The sequence below is a fragment of the Pan troglodytes genome, chromosome 7 (genome assembly GCF_028858775.2).
Source record: "Pan troglodytes isolate AG18354 chromosome 7, NHGRI_mPanTro3-v2.0_pri, whole genome shotgun sequence".
Classification (NCBI taxonomy): domain Eukaryota; kingdom Metazoa; phylum Chordata; class Mammalia; order Primates; family Hominidae; genus Pan; species Pan troglodytes.
The window spans coordinates 13,494,050-13,512,426 of record NC_072405.2 but is presented as its reverse complement, the minus strand read 5'-3'; the positions used below and the strand labels follow the sequence as shown (position 1 = coordinate 13,512,426).

Genomic DNA, 18,377 nt, shown 5'->3' with positions numbered 1-18,377 from the left:
AGAATGCCCATATCAAGGTTTACAGCTATAGAAGATAAAAAATACTCTCTAGGCTATCTTTGGAAGTAGATGCTAGAAAGAATGTGGGCCATAAATTGAGAAAGAGCTGAATTCAAATTCAAAATTCACCATTTCTGACAGGGTGCAGTGGCTCACATCTGTAATCCCAGTTCTTTGGGAGGCCAAGGTGGGCGGATCGCTTGAGGTCAGGAGTTTGAGACCAGCCTGGACAACACGGTGAAACTCTGTCTCTACAAAAAATAAAAATTAGCCAGGTGTGGTGGCATGCACCTGTAATCCCAGCTACTCAAGAGGCTGAGGCACAAGAATTGCTTGAGCCTGGGAGACAGACGTTGCAGTGAGCCAAGATCGTGCCACTGCACTACAGCCTGGGCAACAGAGCGAAACTCTGTCTCAAAAAAAAAAAAAAAAAAAAAAAAAAAAAAAAAATTTACTATTTCCAAGCACTATGACCATGAGCAATTTACTGAAAGTGTTCAAGCCACAGTTTCCACAGAGGGTTACTGTCTTGACTAACAGCTTGACGATGTGTAAAACACTGACAAAGTAGCTCCGCATCTCTCAATGTTCCATGTGACTAACACCATTGGGACGCTGTCTCATCTCCACCCCCGAATACGACAGAGATCCCTGGTCATATTTTGTATCCTGGGGACCTAATGCTGGGTCACAGGACTAGCAGCCTGGCTCTCACCTGGAGCCTGAGCAGACCCAGACGCACTGAACCAGGATCTGCACTTCAGTAACATCCCCCAGGTGATCCACACATTAGTAAGGTTTTGAAAAGCACTGCTCTAACTGTCTCATAAAGAAAGGGGCAGGAAGCTAAATATCTAAAACAGCCTATTCAACCAAGAAAGGGAAGATAAGCAATAAACTATATACTAAAAATATATAGTTAAGAACCCATTTCCCTTTTAGAAGACATTGACCGATAGAGACTGAATTCCAGGTGGTGAGAGGGAAAACCAGCTGCATGTTGACCTAGGCTTGAATATTCTTACGAAAAAGCTCACCTCAATTGAACACAAACATTTAAGTTCAATTTATTCTCCTTGCATTCTACCTAATCCTTTCCAGTTTTCAGAAATGAAAATGGGTGATTCTTGATGTTAAGGCTTAACTGCTCAGTAATATTCACTTTATAAATACAGCTAAGCAATGACCAGGAAAACCCAGCATGTCACCACTGTACTCACATGTGAAGTCCAAACATCTTTATAAATAACTAAGTGCGTACTTCTCTTATCAAAAGGAAAACAAAGAAATAAATATAACAAATTCCAATGTAACTAAAATAAACAGCAGAAACATCACTTCACTGTATGAAAACACAGCAGAAATTATTACCAACACAGACAATAAACCAAATATTATGGCTACTAAGAGCAATCACTATTTTTTGTTCATCTTCCCGTGAGTTTGAATTACAAAGTTGTTTTTCTTAAATGAATATCAGGTCATCTTATATTAATGAATTTTAACAAGAAACACATTAACTACATGGGTAATATGCAATTTAGGCTGATGCATACTTTTTATGTGCTATTTTTAACTCATCGGGGCAAGAAAAAATTCTGAGATTTAAAAAAAATTAAAAAAAGGTCATTCATCTACTCATTTATTCATTCAATAAATAAGGACTGAGTTCCGTGTCCAATCCTAGGTCCTGGGGCTATGTAAGCAAACAGGCACATTCTCTGCACTCGAAGGACATTGATAACTAACCAGTGTCCACTAAAGAGGACACTTTCATTTTTAAAACCTTCTTCCTTGTGCCAGGGAGAGTATGGCTGTCTCTAAAATACTATCAAAACTAGTGTTTACAATTTTACACTTGAAATAAATGATCTACTACAATAAACTGTAAACAGAATATTAAAAACACATAAAAAGAAAAAATATGGTGAATAATAGTATTTGTGTATATTCTTTCTTATTTTGTTGTTACCTAGCAAAACTAAAGTCAAAAGAAACTGCAGAGCCAGGCATGGTGGCTTAGGCCTGTAATCCCAGCACTTTGGGAGGCCGAGGTGGGGGGGATTGCCTGAGCTCAGGAGTTCGATTCCAGCCTGGGCAACATGGTGAAACCCCGTCTTTATTAAAATACAAAAAATCAGCCAGGCATGGCAGCCTGCGCCTCTAATCCCAGCCACTCCCAGCTACTCAGGAGGCTGAGGCAGGAGAATCACCGGAACCCGGGAGGCGGAGGTTGCAGTGAGCCGAGATCACACCACTGCCCTCCAGACTGGGTGACAGAGTAAGACTCCGTCTACAAAAAAAAAAAAAAAGAAAAAAAACGAAGAAAGAAATTGCATAACATTCATTGGAGATTCAGTGGAGATGTGTCTCCTCTGCCTTTAGGGAACTATCCAGTGGTGTGTGTTCACAGAATTTGAATTTGTGACCCCATCCAAATCGCAGGTTGAATTGTAATCACCAGTGTTGAAGGTGGGGCTCGGTGGGAGGTGACTGGATCCAGGAAGCACAGTTCTCATGAATGGTTCAGCCTCATTCCACCTTGGTACTGAATAGTGAATGAGTTCTCAAGAGATCTGGTTGTCTAAAAGTGTGCAGCACCACTGCGCCCTTTCCTCCTGCTCGGCCCATGGAAGATGGGGCCACTTCCCGGCTTCGCTTTCTGCAATGATTGAAACTTTCCCGAAGCCTCCCCAGAAGCCACTATGCTTCCTGTACAGCTTGCAGAAGCGTGAGCCAATGAAACCTCTTTTCTCCATAAATTACCTAGGCTCGGGTATTTCTTTATTCTGATGCATAGTTTTTATGTGATATTTTTAACTCATCAGGGGCAAGAAGAAATTCTGAGATTAAAAAAAAAAAAAAAAACAGGTCATTCATCTGCTCGGTGTGAGAAAAGACCAATACATGTGTGGCATAGCAAATCGTGGGCAGCCTACAGAAGAAGAGTGGGACCACGTTAAGGGCAAAAGCACTTGACTCTGCCATAGCCTCCCTAGAGCCACGTACCAGGAAGCAGACAATAGTATTTACATGGCAAAGCGCAGTATGCAGTCTCTGTACTACCCAAGAGTACAATAATTTAACAATAATCCTTATCAGTTAATCAATTAAATTAATTACTTAACTCAATCAATAATTCAATAATGAAAGATTATTAATTTTATAATATTAAATAATTGTTATTAATATTAATATTTATTTGATAATTTAATATAAAATATTTAATTCTTAAAAAATTTTAAATTTTAATATTCTAAAAATTTAATATTAACTATTTAATATTAATATTATTAAATAATTGTTATTAATGATGAATAGCATAGAAATATGCTATTTCTATAGCACAGAAAACCTTGGCAATAACATTCAGGACACAGGCATGGACAAGGACTTCATGTCTAAAACACCAAATGCAATGGCAACAAAAGCCAAAATTGATAAATGGGATCTAATTAAACTAAAGAGCTTCTGCACAGCAAAAGAAACTACCATCAGAGTGAACAGGCAACCTACAGAATGGGAGAAAATTTTTGCAATCTACTCATCTGACAAAGGGCTAATATCCAGAATCTACAATGAACTCAAACAAATTTACAAGAAAAAAACAACCCCATCAACAAGTGGGCGAAGGATATGAACAGACACTTCTCAAAAGAAGACATTTATGCAGCCAACAGACACGTGAAAAAATGCGCATCATCACTGGCCATCAGAGAAATGCAAATTAAAACCACAATGAGATACCATCTCACACCAGTTAGAATGGCGATCATTAAAAAGTCAGGAAACAACAGGTGCTGGAGAGGATGTGGAGAAATAGGAACACTTTTACATTGTTAGTGGGACTGTAAACTAGTTCAACCATTGTGGAAGTCAGTGTGGCGATTCCTCGGGGGTCTAGAACTAGAAATACCATTTGACCCAGCCATCCCATTACTGGGTATATAGCCAAAGGACTATAAATCATGCTGCTATAAAGACACATGGACACGTGTGTTTACTGCGGCACTATTTACAATAGCAAACACTTGGAACCAACCCAAATGTCCAACAATGATAGACTGGATTAAGAAAATGTGGCACATATACACCATGGACTACTATGCAGCCATAAAATATGATGAGTTCATGTCCTTTGTAGGGACATGGATGAAGCTGGAAACCATCATTCTCAGCAAACTATCGCAAGGACAAAAACACCAAGCACCGCATGTTCTCACTCATAGGTGGGAATTGAACAATGAGAAGACATGGACACAGGAAGGGGAACATCACACACCAGGGCCTGTTGTGGGGTCGGGGGAGTGGGGAGGGATAGCATTAGGAGATATAACTAATGCTAAATGACGAGTTAATGGGTGCAGCACACCAGCATGGCACATGTATACATATGTAACAAACCTGCATGTTGTGCACATGTACCCTAGAACTTAAAGTATAATAAAAAAAAAAAAGAATACTAGAAAAAAAAAATACATGTTCTGAGCAATGCTTTTAAAGCTAATTGTCCTTCTGTCCTAATAATGATCTTTAGCAGCTAAAAAAAAAAAAAAAAAAAAAAAAGAAACCATAGACTCTACTTCTGTTTATCTAAGTAAGTGGTAGGTGTATTCTCCATAAGTGAGACATTATTCTGGAATTGTGTAAATTATTCACCAAACATTGCAAAGCACTCTGACTTCTCAGAAATACTTTAATTGTATGGCAAAAAAATTAAATTGTCTTTTCAACTGACTCATGATCTCAATTTAATTGTAGGTTTATTTGCTAGGAGAGATTTTAAGAAATGTATGACACTATTTGGTACGTGGCCACCTTTTTGCCATACTACTTTGAAAGTTTAATAAAACCAATGCTTCAATAAGTAAAAAAAAAAAATTTTTTTAATAAATTTTATTTTTAAAATTTTAAATTTTAATATTCTAAAAATTTGATATTAAGTATTTAATATTAATATTAAATAATTGTTATTAATGATTAATAGCATTATTAATTATTGATATTATATTATTAATATATACAATGCTTGTTAAATTATTGACTTAGGCACAACTTTAATATTCTGTCAGAGAAACTTTCTTTCAGAAACAAGAACCCAAGAAAAAGAACTAAAAAATAGCTCTATTATGAACCTATGGCAAGCTGTTACTCTAGCTGGCAAAACCGCATTACATAATTCTCATTCTCTGGTTCAGGACAGCCTAACAAATTTTCTGTATGAGATTTTCCTATGAAATTCATTTCATTTCGAATTCCTATTCAATTCATTGGAAATTAATTTTAGGAGAAAGGCATTAGGTGGATCATACTTCAAAAGTATCAGGTAGCAAAATGTACAATGTCGTCAAACATAGCTTTGAAAAAAAGTACAACAGTTTCCTAAAATCTAGTATTTCTTACATCAGCTGTCTTCAAAAGCTAACATTGTCCCTAAAACCGAATTCACAGAGGGTGCTTACACACAGACTGTAAGAGAAGTATGATGTTCCTTGGAAATCATTTTAACTTGGAGATAGAGTTTAGAAGCCTTGAAATAATAGATTGTTAACAATGTCCCCAAAGTCCCTGAGGGACATCTAAATGACATCTAAATGATGGACAGCTGAAGACAGTTTTTGAAGTGACAGATAAAACCAAACCATGGTTGAATTTTCCAATGAATACCTGAAGTTAAAATATTCTGTGCTATTATTTAATATTTACAGTGAGAACTGTGTGATTGAGATGTCAGAAACAAAAGTGAAAGTTCAGATGTCTGGCAGAACACTGCAAAGGTTAAAGTGCACCTTGAGGTATGGCCAAAGCTTGGAATTTGTGCTGCAGTTCAGCATGGACCAAGTTGACGTCCTGGAGGTCTCAGTCATAAGGCAAAGGTGGGGGAACTGAGGTCTACAGTGAAGACCTGTGTTACTTCACAGTTGATCCAAGTTAAAAGAAAAGGAAAGACCAACAGTGTGATCCTTGAAGGCCATGATTTGGAAAAGGATGGGTGGCAACAAGTACTCTCTCGACTTGTTGGTTTTTAGCCTTATCCATTTAAAGTATTTGCCAAATACAGCAACTTTTTCATTAATATACATAATCTTAGTTTACTTTTTAAATTTTTTTTCCCTGGTAACTCAGCCAACAGATTCAGATGCTTCCCAAGGCCACACTCAACTCACCATAATGCAACCACATCGCCAAGCACTAGGACGATGATCTGTGTTGCAGGTGGCAACACGAGAAGGCTCGAGTCACACTTCATAGTGCCCCATTCACTGCCAACCAATCTCTCTGATGTAGCAGCAGCAGTACGTCTAGGAATAACATATCAGCAATATGTCTGATAATAATCCCTAACTCAGCAAATGGCACCATTACACATAACCCTAGTGCTTCCACTGCTTTATGTACCATTGACTCTTCAACTATCTTAGTCATTGGATTCATCCTGCTTTTTTCAAGGTCTCTGACGACATCCACCTGATGAAATCAAACAGTGGCTTCTGTCTCCTCTTATTCACCTTCCAGCAGCACTCAGCACAGCTGAGCATCCTTCCTTCCTGAGACAGTCCCCCTTCTGACTGATGCCATGTTCCCCTGGTGTCTCCCCCAGGTTGCTAGCTAGCCGTTCCCGGGTCCCCCTGCCTCCCCCTTCCCCCTGACTTCTGCATAGGGGCACAGCCCAGAGATCAAACCTAAAATCACTGTTTTCTTCATTTCTTCATTCACACTCCCTTCCAGGTACCATGGCTGGAGTGAATAGTTAACCTTTCCTCTGAATATATGTACATATATATAATCTGATATGTGGTATCTCTATTTGAATGTCTAGTAGGAATCTCAGACCTAATATGCCTACATCAATTTTTTATTGTACCCCAAACCTTGCACACAATCTTCTGCCCCAGAATTCCCTAACTCTGCAAATGGCACCATTATCTATAGTTAGTCGCCCCAGGAAAAAATTTGGGTGGGAGTCTTCTTGACTTCTCCATTCCCACACACCTGACGTTACAGATTCCACTAGATCTTCCTAGGAAACGCGCCGACCTGCTCTCTCCTCTCCACCTATCAACCCCCTCTCGAGACACAGCCGCAGTCATTTTTCACCTCGATGATCCTAGCTGCCTCCTGCTTCTCACCCTGTTCTTACCTCCCTGCAATCCATTCTTTGCTGAGAGGCCACAGAGACAAAAGCTGCCACTCTGTAGTTAAAATAGTCCGATGGCTTCTGCATCCCTCGTCTTGAACTACACAGCCATACTGGGGCCCTACAGCCTTCTCCAACACCTGTCCTCCTCACTCCCGGTGCCTCAGGTATTTCTCTTTCTTGCAAAGGTGCAGCCTTAGGACCCGGGCACTGCCTTTTCTGTGCCAGGTGCATTAAGTAGATTCTGTCTAGCACCTTTCGAAAATTAAAAAAATATTAATGTAAAAACTTAAAAATGGTGATCAAACTTTATTTCTAATCAAGCCTGTGGTTGCATCTCAGGGTGACTCCACAGTCTTCTCCCACTAAAAAAATCACTTTGGCTCTTTCAAACTGCAACGTCAGTCATTCTTAGCACTCACAGGTTTCTCCACATCTTTTCAAATGTCCTCCTGGAGGGCAGCACCAAAGCCCTCAATTTTACAGATGAATCACTTTTTGGTGTCTGTCCTCAATCAGCAGATTATGGTCCTGGGAAGCACAGCGGCTCCAACCTGGGAAATGCGCACCTTGGGGTCTTGCCAGGAGCAACAGACAGGGGGATGGAGGACCTAGACCGCAGCGCCTGCTTCCCATGCTCCCAGCGGCCAGCGGCCACCGGCCACGCTGCCGCAGCCTGCAGGAGCCTCCGCAGAGAACGAGCTCTGGCACTGCTCAGGAACCACCGGAAGTGAAAGAAGCAGACAAACTCTGTGGGTTCTATGTCTGGGCAAAACCAGAATCCATTATTTTAATCAGGAAAAAGTATAAATTAGGTGTCCTGGAGATAAATGTAAGACCATAGTCACTGCCTTAAAACAATGCCTTGACAGAGATGTGTTTCTAAGATCCACATTCAAGTCAGACAACCTATTTTTGCCCGGAGTCTCCATCACTAAACTCACTATTTATTTGCAGCGCCCTTCTCGGCTGCAAAAATGTTCTGTCAGGATCCAGTGAGACAGTGCATGGGAAAACACTCTGTGAAGTATAAAGTCCTTTACCAAGGTATAATCTGTAGCAGGATAAAAAGGACTTTGAAATCAAGCCATGAAAGTTCAGAGACCCAGGCCTGAGATCCTAGTCAGCTTGCAAGTGCGAGCAATAAATGTCTGCCAGAGAGACCTGAAGGGCACCCTCAGAAACTCAGTGTCAGTGTGACACACCAAGTACAATGTGCCTGAAGATTCTTCCTAACATGAGTTATGAAGTTAATCTGCCAACTGAAGGTTAAAAAGAGAATGGTTTTTCAAGATGATCCCTTTTGAACAGACTTAGGAATGCAGGGGGATGAACTAACACCAGTGAAAAGCTGAGATTCCAGTTCTGGTTCTACCATGAGTTATAATTTTAGGAGAGCGGCTCAGCATTTCTTTAATGTAAAATGAGAGGCGTGAACGGAATGAACTGCGTGTGTTATTCTAACAGTTCATTGATTCTATGCTCACCACTGATAAAAACATATCTCATCTGACTCACTGCTTACTAAGTTCAATGTGGATCACATTATCCCAAGAAAATAGTCATCATGACATCATTTTTGATTAAGAAAACACTAGATTATCTGTTGATAGTTAGCGGCCTTGACATTTTGTTGTAAAGCTGATTTAGCTTTTAAGCCCTACACTTGTATTTATAAGTGAATTAGCTTTAAATCTCTATTATCAGATCCTTTTCATAAGCTGTTCAGAATCAAAATCTTAAAATCTGAATACAGGCTGAGTTATTCCTCACTGTGCTGGACAGAGTGACACGGAGTGGTAGCTGGAAAAAGGGAAGACTGAATCACAGGACACTCTGCTTGTATGTTAGCATTCACAAAAGGGTTTCGAGGGAAAGTAGAATTTTAGACAAGTCACAGGAAAGTGCAGGAAACATGCAATTAAGTGAGAGTGGGATAAAGAGTATTTAAAGGTTCAAATTGTGCTATGCTTGAACAACACATAACAAAACAATGTGAGTCTAAAGGGACACTTTGGTCAAATTAATTTCTTTATTTTTCTGTTGTGTTACTTCCTGTCTCCCATAAATAGGAAGCTCGGCAACTCCTGGCATGGTTTTCTATTTCCATGTATCTGCCAGACAATTCAGTCATGAAGGAGGAAAAACATAAATTATTCTCTTTCCTGAAAACAGTAGAGCTAACACTGGAGGTGTGAACTGCTGTAAACATGGAAAAATTGCCAATAAACTTCTCAAAAATATTAAGTCAAACTTCAAACTGAACTTTGTTATAAAATCGCCACAGTTTCTCATATGAGTAGCTGGGCCACGTACAACCATCTAATTCTGAAGAACTGCTACAACTCTCCTTTACAAGAAATTTCCAGAGAATACCACACAAACCCTGAAATAAAAACATGCTCAGTAGTGTTTTTCTTGGAGGCCAGTTTACACTGCTAGCCAAAGAGAATATTTTAAGAATCCCCCAACTGCATTGGAGACAGGGTTAGAAGGAGGAGGACGAGAGAGAGAGAGAGTGCCAGAGAGAGAGAGAGAGAGAGAGATTCCTTGTACACAAAGTCAATGTATATAATATATGATATGGATACTTTAAATCTTGACCCTAAAAGAAATTGGAACTGTGAAGTTTATATCTGAAGTTATATACAAGACATAGATAAATATTAAATTGGGTGCTAAGCTTTAAAAATTATGTAGAATGGCTTTGTAAATGGTGGTGGCAATTATCCTCTCTCAAATTTCTTATGTTTGTACTATTGAATTTATTTAAAAGTTAAAGGAGGGGGGCCATGCAAGAAGCAGCAGTCATCTTTGTCTTCTTGAAGACTGAGATGAACAGACAAAGTGACTCAGCTTGTTTCTAAACTTTTTGAGAGTGCAAGGCAGGAGCAACCTGTGAACATCAATACTCCTGGTGTGCCAGCGAGAGGCATCGTGGTTACCATTGTGGTTACCATCGTGGTTACCACTGCGTTTACCTTGTAATCACACAAACATATATTTATATCTGTTATATGTGTGATCTACCTGACTGCCATCATGGTTACCTTGTAATCACACAAACAGATATTTCACCTGAAGCCATAGGCCACCTGAGCCTTTGCAATCTCCCAAGAGTTGATACTATTAACAAATAGCGACATCATCAGTAAGGCAAGGGCAATACAGACACACATTTGTGACGTTTTGCCATGAATGAGGGGAAAAAAAGGTAGCACAGAGGGCAAAGAGCAATTTAGAGAAAGTTATGTTTTTAAATTCTTTTCATTTTTTTTTTTAAGATAGAAAAGCTGGGATGAAGCTTCAGTGCTAACAGGAAGTATAGGTACAGAGGCAGCAGTTGACGGTACGGGAGCCTGTAAAGTTCAGCACACAGAAGGAAACCTAGTTCTGAAACCAGGACACTAGCCCGGTCCTACCAGTGCCCAAACATCTCCATTTGGAAAGCACGTTAGATATGTAAGATATACTTTTTTTTTTTTTTTTTTTTTTGAGACAGAGTCTCACTCTGTCACCCAGGCTGGAGTGCAGTGGCGTGATCTCGGCTCACTGCAACCTCCTCCCTCCAAGTTCAAGCGATTCTCCTGCCTCAGCCTCCCGAGTAGCTGGAATTATAGGCGCCTGCCACCGTGCCCAGCTAATTTTTCTATTTTTAGTAGAGACGGAGTTTCACCATCTTGGCCAGGCTGGTCTTGAACTGCTGACCTCGTGATCCACACGCCTCGGCCTCCAAAAGTGCTGGGATTACAGGCATGAGCCACTGCACCCCGCCTAGATATTCTTTTTAATTTAAATTTAGAAACAATAAGATTTACTGGTGTGTGCATATGTGTGCACAGTTCTCTGTGTTTTAATACATGCATAGATTCTGTAACCATTGCCACTAACAACACAGCACAATTCCAATGCCCCAAAGATGTGACAGCTGCTATTGTTCTGCAGAGGCAGACGCTACTCCCACCTTAATGCGTGGCAACCACTCATCTGTTCTCCTTCCCTACAGTTTGGCCTTGTCTAGAATGACAAAGAAATGGCCTTATACAGTATGTGACCTTCTGAGACCAGCTATTCAACTTGGCATGATGCCCCTGAGAGTCATGCAAGCTGCTGCACCTATCACCATTCCTTTCGACTCCTGAGTGACACTCCACAGTATGGATGGTCCAGCTGGTTGATCCATTCACCCACTGGAGGGACAGCTGTGCTGTTTCCAGGTCCAGCTGATGATAAGTAAGGCTGCTACAAATATTCGCGTACAGACTCTGTGTGAACACAAGCTTTCATTTCTCCGAGGCAAATATCTGGGAGTGGGACTGCTGAGTGGACATTTAGCTTTCTGTGAAACTGCCAAACTGTTTCTCAAAGTGGCTGGACCACTTCCCACTCGCACCAGCAGCCGTTCCAGCTGCCCTGGCTCCTTGCTAGAGTGCGACTGTTATTTTTTCTTTTAGCCATTCTAATGGATATGTAGTGGATCTCACTATATTTCTGAAGTGAGCAATAATGATGAGCATCTTTTTAGATGCTTATTTGCCATCTGTGTGTCCTCAGTAAACTGTCTATTCAAATCTTTTCTTTGCCAATTTTTGTTTGAGCTGTTTGTTTTCTTATTGTTCAGTATTAAGAGTTCTTTATATATTCCAGACATAAATCTTTTGTCAGATATAAGATTTGCAAATGTTTTCTTCTGATCTCTTCATAATATCTTTCACAGAGTAAAAGCTTTCAATTTTGATGAAATCTAACTTATCTATGTTTTCTGTTATTGATCATGCTTTTGGTGAATCTAAGAACTCTTTGCCTACACCAAGATCATTTTTCTTGTATGTTTACTTATAGAAGTTTTATACCTTTAAATTTTGTCTATGATCCATTTGGAGGTAATTTTTGTGGCTCGTGTAAGGTATAGAATGAGGTTCTCCCTTCCTTCCTCCTCTCCTCTCCTTTTCTTTTCTTTTCTTTGACAGGGTGTCTCTCTGTCAACCAGGCTGCAGTGCAGTGGCATGGTATTGGCTCTTTGCAACCTCCATCTCACTGGTTTAAGTGATTCTCGTGCCTCAGCCTCCTGAGTAGCTGGGATTATAGGCAGGTGCCACCACGCCGAGCTAGTTTTTTTTATTTTTGGTAGAGATGGGGTTTCACCATGTTGGCCAGGCTGGTCTCCAATTCCTGACATCAGGTGATCCACCCAAAGTGTTGGGAACGTTCCTTTTCTTGATTGTGTATGTCCAACTGCTCCAGCACCACTTGTTCAAAAGACTGAATTTCTCCACTGAATTGCCTTCATGCCTTTGTGAAAACCCATGGGATGTATTTTTGGGGTCTATTTCTGGATTCTCTGTGTGTTCTGTGTGTCCACCAATACCACACTGCCTTGAGGACCACAGCTTGAAAGGATGCCCCAAAACCAGGTAGTGCCAGTCCTCCTCCTTGTTCTTTCCTTTCTAAATTGTTTTGGCTATTCTGGCTCCTTAATATCTCCATAGAAATTTTAGAACCAGTTTGTCTGTATCTTGAAAGAGTCCGCTGAGATTTTGAATGAGAATGTGTTAAATCTATACATCATTTTGGGGAGGAGTGACATGTTCACTGTACTATGTCTTCTAATCCATGAACATCGTATGTCTTTTAATATATTTAGTTCTTTGAGCTTTAAAATCAGCAATTTGTAGTTTTCAGCATACAGATCCTGCACTTATTTTATTAGCTTTATACTGAAGTTTCAATGGAATTCTTGCATCTGGATGACTTGCTCAACTCAGCTGTCAGCTCTAATTGCTGTTTTGTAGATTGCTTGTGACTTGTCTACATAGAAAATTGTGTGGTTTATAAATAGAGATAACTCTATTTCTTCCTTTCTAACCTACATGCCTTGTATTATCTTGTCTTGTCTGATTGCCTTGTACCTCATTCATTCACTTATGTGTCTGAGTGCCCCAGGTTCCTCCCTCCAGGCAAGGAGTCTAGACTAAAGATGAGAAGTTTATTAAATAATGTGTTTTAATGCCCACCTTTATCATATCAGGTAATCCCAGAAGAGATACAATAACCTAAAATTTCACCCAGTTGTGTTTCTATGTATGATTAGCTGGGGACTACTAGCAGAACACTGAGCAGAGACATGCAGACAACCAGGGAGCAGGTCTCTATCCATGTCAACAGCAAAGGCAGTACGTTCTCACGTCTGACCTCTATGGACTGCTCCAAGTCCCAGAAGAATAAGTTGGGTAAAGAATCCTGTACAGATGCATATCTTTAGAAATAACATTTTTTCCTCCAAAACCTGAGGGAAGGGAGAGTAGTCAGATGAAGACAAAGAGACAATTTGAATTGGAGAGAAATAAAACACAGAACTCATTCACTGATGCTAGAGTTATTAAATAGACAGTAGTCCACCCTATCCAAAGGGTGTACAGTCCGTGGCCCCCGGGGGATGCCTAAAACTGTGGATAGTTCTGAACCCTATATATATACACTATGCACAGTTTTTTCTCCTTCTTCACAATTTCACAGGTCAAAGAGTCATTTTTTCCATAGATTTTAGCTACGTCAGCATACCATTTTTCTTTCCTTATTAAGAGGACAACGTTCACCTTTTCACTTAAAGAAAGCACCTTGGAGCTCCTCTTTGGCATATCAAAGTTGTCAGCATCAATACTCTTGTGCTTGGGGAACATTATTAGGCCAAATAAGGGTTCCTTGAAGACAAACACTGCAAAACCACGAGATTCTATCTGATAACCAAGATGGCTACTAAGTAAGGGCAAGCAGCACCTACTCCATGGACAGGCCGGACTGAAGGATGATTCGCATCCCAGGGAGAACGGAGCCAGATAACCTGAGATTTCTTCATGCTAGTCAGAAAAGAATGCATTTAAAGACTTATAAATTGTTATTTTCTGGAATTTCCCATTTAATATTTTCAGACCTTGGTACCTGAAACCACACAAAACAAAACCCTGGATGAGAGGGGCACTACTGTCTTTCATCCAAATAAACATAAAGCAGTACTAGTATATAATCAGGTAAGGTGATCCCCCATTGCCACCGACACAAATAAACAGTGCTTACTTTTGGAATTTCAACGTTTTCCACCTCACAACGAGAAGCACTAATCTCTTTAACCTCTGTCACAACATGGAAAAAAGACAACAGCCATTCTTGAAAATACATGTGTAGCTTTTGCATGTTATAATTCTACTGGTTTAAATGAACACAGTATGAGTATGAATAGAATACATTCTTGGGAGAGGAGGAGGAAAGACGGATCCCACAGATGCAAAATGGTAACATACGTAACAAGTGATGCCACTGTCATCAGAAAGCAATGCTTTGGCGCAACCTTACGTTGAGGATGAAAGTAAAAATAGAACCAGTAACAGATCATTTCAGTTCTTATGAATAACGAAAATAATTATGTATTTTTAAAAGCTATCTTTAATCTACAGAAATAAGGGCAAACAATGTTACAGATAGATATACATAGGATAAAACCTATCCAAATGGGATTAAAAGAACATCCTTCATCCTAAGTAAATCCATCTGTACAAACAATCACTGAATTATTTTGGCTCTGCAAACCACCACCAGCACAGGTCACAATGTTTCTTGGTCACACATAGAGGAAAGCTCTTTGACTGTGAGAACGTGCATTTTGCGTTTCTTTCAGCATCTTTCTAATCTTGCTTCTGCTTTATCTTAGAGGCTACTCACTTCCTGCTCTCTACCTTCCCCGTCCTCCTGTTGCCCCAGAACTTGGACCTGGTTGAAGGGTAGCAGCCCACGGGAGACCAAAAGGAGGAAAGACGGGTGTTCCCAGCTCACAGGAAAGTGTGCAGATCCATAAGGGTGCACGCCGGCCTGAGTGCTGATGTCAGCACCTCAGGGTGACCCACTCTATCAAAACGCCTTGTTTTAAAACATGCAGTTCACACACAGGGCTTACCCAATCATAAGAGAGAACCCAGCAGCCACGCGCGATTCCCAGCAGCACATTCAGGGTGCGAAGTGGCTTCCCGGAAAGCACGTGAGTCGTGGTCTCACAGACGTCTGGTGCAATTGAAAAGCCTTTCAATTTATCCACAACCTGGATGACGACATTCTGCTTTCTATCAAATCGGGGGAAAAATTAACAAAATGAATGACTTTGTTGCACATGCCCAGCAAAGCAGTTACACTCAATATCAGTACTAATAAAACTACAAAGTCAAAATTTGAAACTGATTTTGGTTATGGTACTTATATCTTAACTGACTTATAATAAATGGTTTGAAACCTGGGGAAATAAACTTCAGATCTCAATTCTATTTTAATGGCTGAGAAGACAAGCCTACAGGCTGTCAATGGCTTCCCACAGTGGCTGGGCTGGGTAGGGACAGAACCAGCATCAGAAACCAGGCCTCTGGCTGGGCGCGGTGGCTCACACCTGTAATCCGGGCACTTTGGGAGGCCGAGGCGGGTGGATCACGAGGCCAACGAGGATCCACGAGGGTGGATCAGCCTGGCCAACATGGTGAAACCCCGTCTCTACTAAAAACTACAAAAATTAGCCAGGCGTGGTGGCGCGCGCCTGTGGTTCCAGCTACTCAGGAGGCTGAGGCAGATAGAATAGCTTGAATCCGGGAGGTGGAGGTTGCAGTGAGCCGCGATCGTGTCACTGCACTCCAGCCTGGGCGACAGGGCGAGACACTGTCTCAAAAAAAAAAAAAAAAAAAAGGAAAAAGGAAAAAAGAAACCAGGCCCCTGACATGAGACCAACACTCTTCCCACTGGGGCAATGATTTGTTTTTCAGGCCTATTTGAACCTATCTGTGCATGCTCAGAACCAAGAACCTCACTTATTTTATTTTGATAATGTAATATTCATTGAGTATCAACACATAGTTTTTCTTCTAAGAGGGGAAAAAAGACCCTTTTTATTAAAGCATCAAATCAAATCTGGGACCTATTTGTCACAAAGCTCATGACCATTACGGCTTCTCTCCTGCTCTGTCATTCCTTTAATACTTAAAATATCCTTTAAAAAAATATATTCTTTCCATCCAACTTCCTTACCAAACAACCCTCAGTTCTTTCTTCCCTTTTATAATAACCTTTCTATGCCATTAGTTCTGACATTGGTTTTCTCTCTCTCCCAGAAAATTTTAAAAATCCCCAACGAAGGGCTTTCTAAGCCACACTGTGATATATACAACAACCTGGTGAAACCCTGTCTCTACTAAAAACACAAAAAAATTAGCCGGTCGTGGTGGCAGGCGCCTGTAGTCCCAGATACTCGGGAGGCTGAGGCAGGAGAATGGCGTGAACCCGGGAGGTGGAGCTTGCAGTCAGAGGAGACTGCACCACTGCACTCCAGCCTGGGTGACAGACGGAGACTCTTTCTCAAAATAAATAAATAAATAAATAAATAAATAGAAAAAGAAATAAACATCTCTCCTCTCCAAAAATTATATTACTAAGGGGAGGAGGTTATTGTCTATGCTTATACAGACTGCCTCTAACACTCTTCCTTCCAAATGATGGTGTTCCTTAGTTTTATTTTATTGTTTTCAGACAGGGTCTCGCTCTGTTGCCCAGGCTGGAGTGCAGTGGTACAATCATGGCTCACTGCATCCTTGATCTCCAGGGCTCAAGTGATCCTCCTGCCTTATCCTCCCAAGTAGTTGGGACTATAGGCAATTCACCACCAAGTCTGGCTAACTTTTGCATTTTATTGTAGACACAAGGTTTTGCTATGTTGCCCAGGCTGGTCTCGAACTCCTAGGCTCAAACAATATGTCCACCTGGGCCCCTCAAAGTGCTGGGATTATAGCCGTGAACCAACGCACCCAGCCTTCTTAGTTTTATCTCTAGTGATCTTAGGTATGTCCATCTCAAAACCTGTTTCTTTATCTGTAAAATGAAAGGGCTGAATTATATCATGCTTTTAAATTCTTAGAGATCCTTAGGGTAGAAAAGATGTGTGAGTCAAGATCTGGGCCTCATCACTACTTCAACCCGAGAATCTGTGCTTGAGTCAAGAAAAATAATTAAACTTGGAAAGAAATAAAGGCAAAAATGATAAAAGAAAACAAAAACAAAAACAAAAAGTAAAAAGCTATAAACTACACACTCCCTAGAACTCCATCCTGAGGCTGGCAGCTGCTTGCTGGATGTGCCAGTAAGTAACAAGTGTCTCCGCAAGGCTCAGCTAATCCACATAAAATCAGAATGTCCAGGTCTTATTCTTAAGTATCACAAGAAGTCCATGTGGAGAAAAAAAGAGTAAGACAAGAAGATGGCCTAAATGAAAAGTTTTATTTTTAAATCTTGAATGAGAAAATAAGCAGTTAACTAGTAATTTTTCTTTTATTTTGGAAAAATACAAAGACTTTAAAAAATATTACACATATATTCAATATTCACTTCTGTATTAGACTATTTAGAATGTTCAATATATTTCATAATATATTTACAAAAATTTTGAGTGACCCCCTTTTTCACTATATAATGTATGGTGTTTGATGATCAGTCCTTTTATTTCTAAGCCCCAGGCAGGAAAAGGATCCCACTACTGAAAATGTTCTAAAGGTGCCCTCTCTGCAGCATATTTTTCACTGAAATGTTCCAATGTTTTGATGGATGTCTTAAAACCTTAAAACCTATGATTGATATCAAAAACATGGTTTTCCCCTTTAAACAGGAATTCAAAAATCTGTTGCAAAGAATATAGTACTGTATTTTTGTTGGATGTTCTTTGTTGTGTTAAATGTTTAACGGAGATGATAAGAGCATGCCAACAAGCTATTAACCCTTCCACAAAATGCAAACATAGCAACTTTAATACTGCTGTGGAAAGCTTTCTGCTGCAGTATTGCTTTAAGACCTTTAAGGGAAATGTCTTGGTCAATGATGTTCCACTTCTTGAACATTCATGAAGCTATTTGGTATCAAGCAAGCAAAAGAACACCAAAACGAGCAGACACCTCTTAATGCTGCCTAAACAACCCCAGAGTTTTCAAGGCTAAATCGCTCACATTTGGTACACGTTTAATTTTCAGTGATCTTCTAACTCAGATATTAATTTTATAAAGTAAAAGTGATACAGGACAGATTGACAAGTTGCCTAAAGGCACCCAGAATTAGAGTATAAGAGAGAAAAGGTTAACATTTTACATTGAACAGAAATCAAAACAAGTACTTACTCAGATGGCATGCTTGTCATGACTAATGTTCTTGTTGGCTAGAGATTTCAAAC

At 40.1% G+C, this 18,377-nt stretch overlaps 1 protein-coding gene across 17 annotated transcripts in view; it reads right to left on the bottom strand.

The window, feature by feature from the left end:
- The window catches only part of MCPH1 (microcephalin 1), a 253,530-nt gene that overhangs the window by 163,519 nt on the left and 71,634 nt on the right, over positions 1-18,377 (bottom strand). For all 17 annotated transcript variants that reach the window (XR_010159115.1, XR_010159116.1, XM_009454770.5 and 14 more), the window contains 2 exon segments: positions 18,325-18,362; positions 15,087-15,249 (listed from right to left, as the gene is read on the bottom strand). Coding sequence is in view for 15 of the 17 variants with exons in the window: in XM_009454770.5 (XP_009453045.3) it covers positions 15,087-15,249; positions 18,325-18,362 (201 nt within the window). In the remaining 2 variants the exon portion in view is untranslated.